A 12,770-nucleotide genomic window follows, 5' to 3' on the forward strand; every position below is an offset into this window, starting at 1 on the left:
GCAGAGTCAAATATATACTACTTAAGTATGGAGGACTCTAGAGTCTAGATAGAACACAACATATGTTTTGTTATTGTTAAAACATTTTCTATTAGATACATTAATAACCAATTTTTATTGGGTGATTATACTATTTCAATCACCTTTAAATATGGCTGCTTTATATCATGCCTTATGAAAGTCCTCTATGATTTTAATCAACTTTAAATACATTTGTCTTGCTTTATCAACTTCCAATATGGTTGCTATAGAACTGAAGATGAATTTGTGTTGAAGAAAATTTTGAATGATGTTGTTGTAAATAAGAATATTCTATTTTAGTGATCTATATTCTTGTGATTATAAAAGACTATAGTGTTCCACATAAAGGTTTTTTAAAGCACTCATTTAGAAGTTTTAATTGCTTCTAAGAACAAATGTTTCAGATGAGATCATTTATTTCACAGAGCTTTACAAACTTCAAAAGCATCCAGTTAAGTTTAGATCAAAGTTCTTCTTAGTCAATATATTTACTACACTTGCTTTGTTTTAGTTTGAAAGAAATCATATTAAAGGTGAAATTACTATGCTATGTATTTGATTCAGACTACAAGAAAACTTCATTTCAAATTATATTAAACAAGATAACATGGCAAGCAATTTGAAGTACTATCACAGGAGCAATGTGTTGGAAATTTGTTCAGTGCTCCCCTCAGGATTTGTGACAAGGGCTTAAATGCCTTGTGTGTACTATAAGTTGAGTGGTTGTATTGGGCATTGATAGATTAGTCTTTTAGTGCAACAACAACCCCACTCTAATAAGTGGTATTAGAGCTTGGTCACTATTGTCACTTAGGTTTGCACCCTTGTCCAAAGCCTATGCATGAGGAAAACCTAGTGAAACATAGAAACAACCTCCAAGCTGTGGGACTTGAACTGTGAGATTGAGTTTCCAAAGAAGGCTGGCTTCCTCTTACTATTAGGGTGCACCTAACTACTCTTGAAAAGGAAAAGGGAGAAGGGGAGCATGAAACAAATCTACCTAGCCTAATCTAAAGAGGCGATGCACCAAAATAGAGTGTTCAGACCAATCTCTGCCCATATATGCACTATTGAACCAGAATGAAACTAAGGATATACACATTCAGGCTTGCTTTAATCAAATAACCACATGCAAATCAAGATGATCAAGATGAATGTCACAAGGAAAGAAAGATTCACTCATATACCATTCACAAGCCAACAGAGATACAATCATGCATATTATAGACTTTCACAAAACAATGGCGAAGGCAAAGAGTTCTTGCACTTTCATACCAATGGCTGAAGGAGATAAAATAGAGAATCATACAGTTCAGAGGCACATGGGAATTTACACTGGAATTGCAGAGCAATAGCAGAGAAAAAGCCAGAGAAAGGTTCGACTAGGTTCGACTGCAACAAAATCTACAAAAGTTACCTTTATAGTTTAGGCATAACTGAGATCTCTTCCAGCTAAAGTGACTTCTCAACTACCTGCCATTAAGTTCTGCAGAGAACAATCAAGGGGAAATCTGATCTGGATGCGGATCCATACATAATGATTTGGAACAGGGCCCTGAGAAGATAAAAACTGTGCCATAACTGCGCTTTGACCTAGTAGATGGATCAAAAGATGGGTGGTGGAGTGTTCTTCTTGTTCTGCATTCATTTCATGGTAGTTGGAATCGATCATAAAGATCAGATCGCGCAATAAAACTGATTACCTTCATTTTTTGGTTTGTGAATCAGCAGAGTCAGCGAGTCAAACTATTTTTGTAAGTAGGATGGACCACATGGACCAATAGCCTTTTTTTATTTTGCCACCTCGCGGAAGTCCTACATAGTTGACCATCTCTCTCATCACTAACCGCGCCAACTCCTCAAACTCCAGCTACGACGGTTACACTAACTGCCAGCCGTTAACTATCAACCTTGGCCGAGCCCACGAGACACGTGTCACCAAGGCACTATGTCGCTATGGTTAAAATTCTCACAGTTCTCCATAGCGAGATAGCGCCCCTCGTTGATCTTTCTTAATTTGACGATCGTGGAGACTTGTCGTATTTTGTGCTTTTCTTTTCAACTTTTGGGCCCGCAAAATGCTGTCAACACACCTGGTATCTACCTGGCATCATCCTTGAGGTTCATAAGATAACACGGGCCCATCTGACATGTGTCACTGAGGCGCTATGTCACTATGGTATATAGTGTGCAACTTTCAATAGCGCGATAACGCCAACCATCGATCTTCCTGAAATCTGACAATTGTGAAGACTCGTCGTAATACTATGCTTGTTCTTACCTGGGCCCATCATACCTGGCGCCATCTCGGCAAATGCACCACACTCGAATGACACTTGGGAGTCCTTGGCACACATACCTTGGCGAGACTTGGCCCCTTGGTCCACATGGCGAAAGGGCACTATGTTGCTATGGTTAAAATTAGATCGCAGTTCTCCATAGCGAGATAACGCCTGCCGTAGATCTGCCTTAGATCTATGGTGGTCCACAAAACTGTACAACTGCGTCTCAAGCTAGCTGAATGGACCAATGGAAAAATGCCACTGTATTCTGACCCGTTTGACAACTGCCACTGAGGATGAGATGTACTATCACTTTGAAGAAGGGTGGGCCCATTACGTCATCTATGCCACATGTCGTCGAGGTGTTATGTCGCTATGGGTATCTATCGTGCAAATCTCAAAAGCGACATGATGCCAATCGTGGATCAAATTCACATCTATGGCGCTCAAACTCTTTACAGGACTACATACCTGGGACCCACCGACACGCGATAGAAGGGCGCTATGTCACTAACGTATCCACTATGCAACTTCCCATGGTGAGATAGCGCCAACCATAGATATTCTTTAGATCTAACGATGGAAGACTTGCAGGCCGTAGAACACATTATAAGGTTTGATCGGGTATTTAAAATAATATTAACTCTGCACACTAGCCGTTGGTGGGTAAAACATTTGAAATTTGAATCTTGGCGGGGTGTAAAAAATGATAACAGTCACAAGTTCAAATCCTCAGACCCTTGGGTAACTTTGAGGGGGAGCTTGTTGGAAATTTATTCAGTGCTTCCCTCAGGATTTGTGACAAGGGCTTAATCGCCTCCTGTGTACTATAAGTTGAGTGGTTGTATCGGGCATTGATAGACCAGTCTTTTGTTGCAATGAAAACCCCACTCTAACACAATGTGTGGTCAGATTTGAGTTGAATAATATTTTAATCTTCAAAATATTCAGGAGTTGTATTTGAAACTGAATTGTTGTTCAGTTTGGTCAAGTAGGTGTTTGAAAGTTGTGAAACTGAATTCACCTTCATAATTGTACCGATATCTAGTTCTACCCATCAAGGATTATTTATAGGCCTAAAGTTTAATCAGGGGCCAATGCCACTGAATGGGGCTATTACCAAAATAGAAGGGGACTTTATATGGGTTTGTTTGAGATGCAAAATTGCTTTCTAATTCTCATATGGCCTCTTTAATGCACAACAAAAGACTCTTCAGATCCTCAGATTTGTCCTGAAAGATGTATCCATTTCTCTATTTCCCTACATCCCAAATGACCATTGAGGAGCCTCATGTAGTGACATTGGCCCTTGATTAAATTTTGGCTCATGTTGGGTTGATCTAGATAGTAGTACAACTATGGAGGTGAATTGGGAGTGCCTTGCGCCAGGATAATTTGTAAACAAATCTCCAACATTCTTGTGTGAATTCATAGCTTAGTAAAACAAGGATAATTTGTTATAGTAAGTTTCAAAACCTCGTTGAATAGAAAAAGACTACATTTTGATGTAGTACTTTTACAAGAGAGCTAATGTGGGGGGAACAAGGTTTTATGTGCTCCAATTGCAGCTTCAAGGAACAAAATTATTTGCCATGGTAATCATTTTGCTTGTAGCTTCTGATTTAGTTGTTGCTTTACATTTTTAAGTTAATCTAATAAGGTCATTGTTGTTTTAGCACTTGAAAACATTAATAAATGTGCAAACGCTCTTGGCATTGCAAAATGATCTTTTAGGATCACCCCTGTAGATCGCACACAATGTGCACACATGGTTTTCTTTTCTTTTCACACATATGTTTTAGCATTAATTAATTAGAATATGCTAATAATTTCATAGAAGGTAGCAGAAGAATAATAGGACATGAATGAACATAAGTATGTTTTGAAGAGGGGAGAATTTCAACCGCAATCTCGCTACAACAATAGTAGGCATGTCATTTAAAGATACATAGAAGCAAGCAAGCAAAAGAGGAATGTTAGAATATGGTAGGTAAGGAAATGTGTTGAATATATTATTGGTTATATATAAATATATGGGTATTTGTTTGCATTATGGGCATTGGCTTTCATTATCACTATATCTTGTGTGCTTTGTGAGCATTGGATTTGCATGTATTTCATATATGCTATTTACACCACACACACACACACACACACACACACACACACAAATTGTTAATATTGGATTTTCCATTAATATTTGTAATATTGGATGCTTGTATGTTAATATCAGATTTTTCATTAATATCAATGTAATATGAATATTTCTTAATCTGTAGAGTTCTAAATATCAATATTAACAAGAAGATAGTTCAATACAATTAGATTTCAATAAATATCAGAACTATATAATATACAATTAGTCAATAGTTTTGACAATGGTAGTGATATTTGAATTGACAAAGTTTCTTCCAATAATTTTTTTGTGTACGTATTCCTATTTTGATGCTTTTGAGTGTGTATTTTCATATAACAAATGTGCTTTTGATGTTGCAAGCTTGATGACTTTAATGAATGTGCCAACATGTTGATGTGGTGCAGGCCCATGTTTGTTAAAGATTTCAAACACACCCAAAAATCCCAGACGTAAAATTTGGTGTTGTTCAAATAAAAAAGGGTTGTTAATCGAATTAATTTTTTAGTTAGCGTAAAGAATAATTAATTATTATACTAAGAACCAATGAAGATTTTTTATTGTCAAGACCTGATGGGTGTGGATTCTTTGGTTGGGTGAGTGGTGCAGAATCAACAAATATAATGCGTGATGAAGGAACAAACTACAAGTGTTGTAAGGCTCATAAGGCTGAAATTTACTTTTTATGATGTCTTATTTGCCTTATAGTTGCACTTATTTGTTGGGATCACATACAAAAAAAGTGCATAGCTACAAGTTGTATAAGGATTTATTTATTTGTTTGACCATAATCGGACTAGAATTGGATCATAATTTTCTAAATTTCTTAAGTTTGAATGATCATTTAAAAAAAAAACTTGGTTTTCTTTAAGATGATTTCCTATGGAACCACTGTGTCTACCATCTCTTTTAAAAAATGATACTTCACATAAATGTACTAATGATTCAAGAATTTATATATTTATTTTATATTTAATTGATATGGTTGAATATAGTTTGATTTAAATATATGATTTCTATAAATTGACAAAAAAGACTAGTACCAGATTTGATATATTTTATAATTCAATATAATCAGATTTTAGAAAATTCTATCAAATATTTATAATTTTAATTTTTTTAAACTAATAAACATAAATTTTTAGAAATTATAATTAGAATTTAGCTATGAACAATTTGAAAAATGATTTTAAAACAAATCAATTCAATTTATAAATAAAATTATAATTCACAATATAATATGTCCTTTGAATTTCAAAGGTTGTTGTATACTTTTCATTCATAAAGCCATTTTTTTATAAAATTAAGATGCTAATTTTTTGATCAAAATAAGTTAATTTTTATAAATAAAAAATATTTTTATTTATTTAAAAGATTATCTAACTTAAAGAAAATAAAAATTATTAAAATTACAAAAAAATGCTTATTCCAATTCCTATTTCAATTGTTACAACCAAACATAGAAGATGCATCTTCAATCTCTTCTTCCAGGTCAACCAAACAAGTCTAAATGTTATTCCAAAAGTTATTTTGAAAATGTACTAATTCCATAAGAGAGCTTATTCCAGCATAGTTGAATTTCGCATTCAACAATTCTTCCAACCAAATGGGCCCTTAGCACTCATTGCATCTAGGTGATGCTCAAGATAGATGAAGCCAATATGAGAGAAGTTAAAATAAACATACACTAATGATTTTTATACTAGGGCAAATACAATATTTTTGTTTTTCAATTTGATCGGGCAAGTTTTTTACACCAACATATGTATCCGTCATCAAGAAGATACAAGTGCCATGTAGTGGCTAGTACTTACCTTGTTAAAGGCATAATAATAATTTTAAGCATTATTTTTTATTAAAGATATTATTTCTATTTTCATTTGGTAAATTTTTTATTATTTTAATATTAGTAAATTTTTTTGTTCTATTGAATGATGTTCATTTAAATCTTATATAAACAACTATGACTATAACCAATTAAATATTTATCTATGAACCAAAAAAAATAGAAATTTAATTGATCTAACATATCAATTATATTAAAAATATTTCTATAATTTAAATTCAAAACATTCATTTGAATTTTCAAATATCTTACAAATTAATTCATTCATACATAAAAATATATTAAAATAATATATTTCAAGTAAAAATCAACGAGTTAGAAAATTAAATAGCCCAATAAAAAACAGGTTTTACAGGGATCCTGAAACCCAAAGTTTTACAGCAAAAAGAGCAAGAAAAAATAGTCTAAACAAACAGAAAAATTGCCTCAAAAGGCCGGAAACAAAAGAAGGCCCGAAGCCAAAGTACAAAGGCTAGAGACAAAGCCAGGCGAACAGGCTAGTGGCCATCCGTGTCCATGACCTACAGGGTTTCTGCAGCATCGTTGTCCTTCTGACTGGCCACTTCTTCCTGAATCCTGGTAGGAGTGTTCATCTGGTTCCCCTGATTCACCTGGTCACTAGCCTCTTTTTGAAATTCATCCCAGTTGAATCCTTGCTCTGTGTTCTGCTCCACATCCCTTTTAAGGCCTGTTGTAGTCAGATAGTCACCTAGATTGACAATATTCTCATTCAAGGTGTGAAGGGTCTCTACTATCTGTTTGGTGATTATCTGGTGGACAGAATCCAGCCTTTGGACCTTCTGCTCTAGCTGGGTGAGTCTGTCATCCTGATGGTCTCTGGAGACCTGGCCTCTGTCTTTCTCCTAGCTTACCACCTGGTCCTTGCTCCCTCTGGCTTGCTGGTCCTTGTCAGTATCCTGGTTGTTGGGCTGGTTGCTCCTATCCTTCAGAGCCTCAATTTCTTGAAAAAGCCCAATACAAATAGTTGTAGGTAACAATTTTTTTAATTGTGATGTGTATAAACCCCGTGATTAAAAAAATTAGATTTAAATATTCAAAAACATAAAAAATTGTGTACATAAACTATATTGTGATAACAAATAATTTTATTATTTTAATATTAGTATTTTTTTGTTCTATTGAATGATGTTCATTTAAATCATATATAAACAACAACTAGCTCATTGACTATAACCAATTAAAAATTTCTAAATTTCATTTATATAAAAAAAATATTTCTATAATTTAAATTCAAAACCTTCATTTGAATTTTCAAATATTTTACAAATTCATTCATACATACATAAAAATATATTAAAAATAATATATTTCAAGGAAAAATTAACGAGTCCAAAAATTAAATAGTCTACGCAGGCCTGGAATTTGATGGCTATATTAGCCGTTTTTGCACATTTGAACCGTAAATGACAAGTAAAAAAATTGTAAGACCATATAAAGTGATAGGCTAAATTTTTAGATAAAGTAAATTTATTACTAAACCATCAATATTTATTATAAGAAACTTAGTATTATGATATAGATGAATGCGATTTTACAATATTTATAATATATATATGTATGCTAAATATAAATTATTTTATATTATATATGTTTCTATTTTTTGTTTTGCTTTAGATATATTTCTATTTTGATGATTGTGTATATTAATTTGGAATCTTGGTTTAATAGAATATAAAGAAAGAATTTTAAAAACTTATTTTTAGTAATTTACAATATGTGTTTTTATATTATTTATTATAATAATATTAATTTAAAACTATCTTAAAGAACTTAGAAACTTGATTCATTTATCTGAGATATTTGTGTATATTAGGAATTTATAGTTATAAGTTATTCATAAACGCTTTTTTTGTATATTTTACTAATTAATATTTATTATGTTCTAATTTATTGTTTTAAAACTAAATAATTGACAATCATTTTAATTCATAAAACGTAAAATGAAAGGCATAATTTTATTTTAGCCGTCATTACAAATTGGATGAATGACTGACAACTTAACATTGAGAATAGTGTGGTAAGCACGGTTTCATCTAATATCCACATTTGTAAGTAACATTTTTTTTAATGGGGATCTGTCCTTAAAAAGCGTGTATAAGATCCCCAACTTTTTATCCAATGAATATCAAAAAATTAGATTCAAATATTCAAAAACTCAAAAAATGTGTATAACAAAATAATTTAAAGATATTAAATTTTGTTCTCTATAATTGGTCGAATTGAAATCAAATCATAACGACTTAAACAACATTGATTACAATAGTACTAACAGCAAGTAGTAAAAAAATAAGGAGTATGGAAACTTTATTTCAAGATCTGAAGTTAAATTGTTTCTAGATGATGTTTTTAAAGAAATAAAAAGTAAAAGTGGAAAGATGAGATGATGTTTAAGAAATAATAAAAAGAAAAAGTGTTTTCCACTAAGGTTCGATATTATTATTCATTTCCGTAGGTTTCATTATTTATGCAGTCCTTTGTAAGGTGTTTGAAAGCGAATGATGGAAACGTTGAAGAAAGCGTGAAGACCGGGGCACCCGGTGTGGGTCCTTCCGATCAATGCTTAAAGCAACAACAACTTGACTGACACCTCATCATATCTAACAAATAAATCAGCTTAATAGAATGAATCGTATTGGCTCCAATAAACGGTCACAAATTTAGCTAAATAGAATGAAATTTCAAATGAAATCAAATTAAAAAATCTCAGTGCGCGCCGATGAACGGTCACAAAATCCCGTGAACTTACCAGGACCCTCGAACGGTCAGTGAGTATTTGAAATGAGAAAAGTCCCGCCTCACAGGCTGCCGGCCGACGGCCGTTCCTCCGTCGACCGGCACAAAGCCGGCAATGCCTAACTTCCCGGTTGTCGTCTTTCGCAACGGCTAGGCCTTTCTGCCGTCTACAAAACCCCATCCATGTGTTCTCTTTTTGATTCATCACAGCGATCGTGCGAATTTATTTTATCATCTCTCTCTTTGTTCTGCTGTCGTGTGGACGTCTTTGTATACGTCTTCACGAAGCCCCCCTGTATCCGCATTCAATTCTTTTGCTTGTAATCTGTGTACTTATCTTTAACTTTGTGGAGTTTTTGAGGGTTTTTCTTTAGCGACAATGAGGGAGTGCATTTCGATCCACATTGGCCAGGCCGGTATTCAGGTCGGCAATGCCTGTTGGGAGCTTTACTGTCTCGAGCACGGCATTCAGGTATGCGAGCTTCACATTTCAAATTTTGAGATTATTATGCTGTATTCCTAGGTTAATGAGTGTTAATCTAGCGGGGTTAGGGACTCAGGCAGGTGTTTCTTTTGGGAGGGTTTCTGGCGTTGTATTCTTTGTTTTCTTGAAACGATTGTGTCTTAGTTTTCCCATTTATGTTCTGAATCGTATTCTCTGTATGCTCGCTTCGAGTATAAGATTTCAAATGTCTGGTTCATCTGCTACAGCTTATGTTAATGAGAGTTAATCTAGCGGAATTAGGGTTTCAGAAAGCGGTTTTGGCGTTGTATGCCGTGTTTTTCTTTTTCCATTTATGTTACGGATCACACTCTGTATTTTAGGGTTTCAATGTTTTTGCTTTCCTTAGCTGGTTCTGCTTCAATAGATTTTCTTTTCTCAGGGTTTCCTCTCTTTGTTTTTGAAATATTTTGACAGACATTTTTGGGTTGAATTTGTTGTGTTCAGCCTGATGGTCAGATGCCTAGCGACAAGACAGTTGGCGGTGGTGATGATGCTTTCAACACATTTTTCAGTGAGACTGGCGCGGGAAAGCATGTACCTCGTGCTGTGTTCCTGGATCTGGAGCCAACTGTCATCGATGAGGTTCGAACCGGGACTTATCGCCAGCTTTTTCACCCGGAGCAGCTTATCAGCGGCAAAGAAGACGCCGCAAACAACTTCGCCCGTGGCCACTACACCAGTGAGTAACCTTCTCAACTTCTGTTTTTTGGTTGTTTTGAAACACGAAGTGTTTCCAACGCACTGCTTTGCTTTGTGTTGAATCTCTAGTGACATTATTTCGTTATTATGCCTTTTAGTTGGCAAGGAGATTGTCGACCTGTGTCTGGATCGGATCCGAAAGCTTGCGGACAACTGCACTGGTCTGCAGGGGTTTCTTGTTTTCCATGCAGTCGGAGGTGGGACCGGATCAGGCCTTGGATCTCTTCTTCTGGAGAGGCTTTCTGTGGACTATGGAAAGAAATCCAAGTTGGGGTTCACAGTATACCCGTCTCCTCAGGTGTCTACTTCTGTTGTGGAACCATACAACAGCGTGCTTTCAACTCATTCGCTGTTAGAGCATACTGATGTAGCCGTTCTGTTGGATAATGAAGCCATTTACGACATCTGCCGCCGTTCCCTTGACATTGAGCGCCCTACTTACACTAACCTTAACAGGCTTGTTTCTCAGGTCAGTAAAATAATTTTCCTACCCACGGTTGTTATTTGTTTGTATTTTTAACCCATAGATTTGTAGGGCCTAATTACGACTAGGTCATCTGGGTAATGATCGGTTTATTGTTTGAAACTCATTATGTGCATTTTAATGGTTGGCTGAGTTTTTTTGTTTATGTTGTGCAGGTCATATCTTCCTTAACTGCGTCTCTGCGCTTTGATGGGGCACTTAATGTTGATGTGACGGAGTTCCAGACCAATCTTGTTCCCTACCCTCGCATTCATTTCATGCTTTCATCCTATGCACCTGTGATCTCTGCAGAGAAGGCCTACCATGAACAGCTTTCTGTTGCCGAGATCACTAACAGCGCTTTTGAGCCCTCTTCTATGATGGCGAAATGTGACCCCCGCCATGGAAAGTACATGGCCTGCTGTCTGATGTACAGAGGAGATGTTGTTCCAAAGGATGTGAATGCTGCTGTTGCTACTATTAAGACAAAGAGGACCATTCAGTTTGTGGACTGGTGTCCTACTGGGTTCAAGTGTGGTATCAATTATCAACCCCCAACTGTGGTTCCTGGAGGGGATCTGGCCAAGGTTCAGAGGGCAGTTTGCATGATATCCAATTCCACCAGTGTTGCTGAGGTCTTCTCCCGTATTGATCACAAGTTTGATCTCATGTATGCCAAGCGTGCCTTTGTCCACTGGTATGTTGGTGAGGGTATGGAGGAAGGAGAGTTTTCTGAGGCTCGTGAGGATCTGGCTGCTCTGGAAAAGGACTACGAAGAAGTTGGAGCAGAGTCGGCAGAGGGCGATGAAGATGATGGCGAGGAGTACTGATTTTTCTTGTGTTGATTGGTAGGATTAGAAATCGCTACTAGTAGGAAGTCATAATTTTCTTTTGCTGACCAATACTCATTGGTTTTATCGTGAAATGGGTAATCTACTGGTTTTGCCATGTAATTGTTATCGATGGACGTGTTCTGCGCTTCTACTACATATATAATATTCACAGTTTATATTACTAGTCACACTCAATTTTATTTACATGCGCGTCAAGAAAATCTCAGATGTGGTAGAGGGTGTCATTGGGTATTCACGGTTATTTACATCTGTGTTAAAAGTTCTGGTATATGCGTTAGCTAATGTTTTCGTCTCAATGATCTATGCAAAGTATTATTTTTGTAAAGCGTTTTTAACCTTCTGGTTTTGTATGATTAAACAGCAAGTGGGGAGGCAGATAAATTTAGTACAAATATCGGTTATAAATGAATTTGTCATGATTAGTCCATATCAATGTTACTGGGGATCTACTACAAATATATTCACAGTTTGTAATCAGCCACGCGCAATATAGTATGAATGCTCTAATGATACATTATTATTATTATTATTATTATTATTACGTACTCCTTTCAGCTTTCAGGGATGTCGTGCCGAATGACCTGTGCAAATTAGTTAAATAGTCAATTGCTGCTAGTTGTGAGCGGCTCAAATTTTCACCCCAACTCTATGTTAAAAACTTACTTAGCAGCTCAATTTAGATATTTTGCAAATATAATAATGATTACCCACTTATACCAGGCATATCAAATTCCATATATCGATGTGATGTAAAATTTCTTACACCACTAGGTCATTCGAGAAATCGACTCGTTACATACAGTCGGGAGAGAAGTCCAGAGGGAAACAACTGTCTCCCCTTCTAACATTTGTTTGAGATGCCATATTCAGTTCTATTACCTAATTGGAAAGGTGACATGAACTACATATATAAGTTCCTTAATTTGCCTCAGATCTCAATATTAGTATGGTATTGCTACTCGTATAAACAATCAGATTCCTCAATGGATAGTAGACAAGAAAAGTATGAAGCCACTTTTTTATTTGACCTAACAAGAGCTATTCGTATTGTGGTATCCCAAAAGATTGCATTGGTGCAAATTGGGATGGAAGTATGGTGACAAAAAAGCATTAGTGGTGGAACATTTTTTTCTTTGTCCACAAGAGTCAATGTTGTGTTTGATTGTGCTCCAAAATTCTTAATTATTTTAGAGGGGACTTTTTGTTTTTTTG

At 35.4% G+C, this 12,770-nt stretch overlaps 1 protein-coding gene across 1 annotated transcript; it reads left to right on the plus strand.

The window, feature by feature from the left end:
- Positions 1–9,240: 9,240 nt before the first annotated feature.
- Positions 9,241–11,725, plus strand: LOC149570546 (tubulin alpha chain). The gene is made up of 4 exons (XM_089823130.1): positions 9,241–9,509; positions 9,987–10,221; positions 10,340–10,710; positions 10,881–11,725. Exons 1-4 carry the CDS (start codon positions 9,417–9,419, stop codon positions 11,532–11,534), a joined length of 1,353 nt encoding a protein of 450 aa, XP_089679256.1. The 5' UTR covers positions 9,241–9,416; the 3' UTR covers positions 11,535–11,725.
- Positions 11,726–12,770: the final 1,045 nt, after the last annotated feature.

The sequence above is a fragment of the Cupressus sempervirens genome, chromosome 3 (assembly GCF_028749045.1).
Source record: "Cupressus sempervirens isolate cs-2001-9-10 chromosome 3, ASM2874904v1, whole genome shotgun sequence".
In the NCBI taxonomy this organism is placed as follows: domain Eukaryota; kingdom Viridiplantae; phylum Streptophyta; class Pinopsida; order Cupressales; family Cupressaceae; genus Cupressus; species Cupressus sempervirens.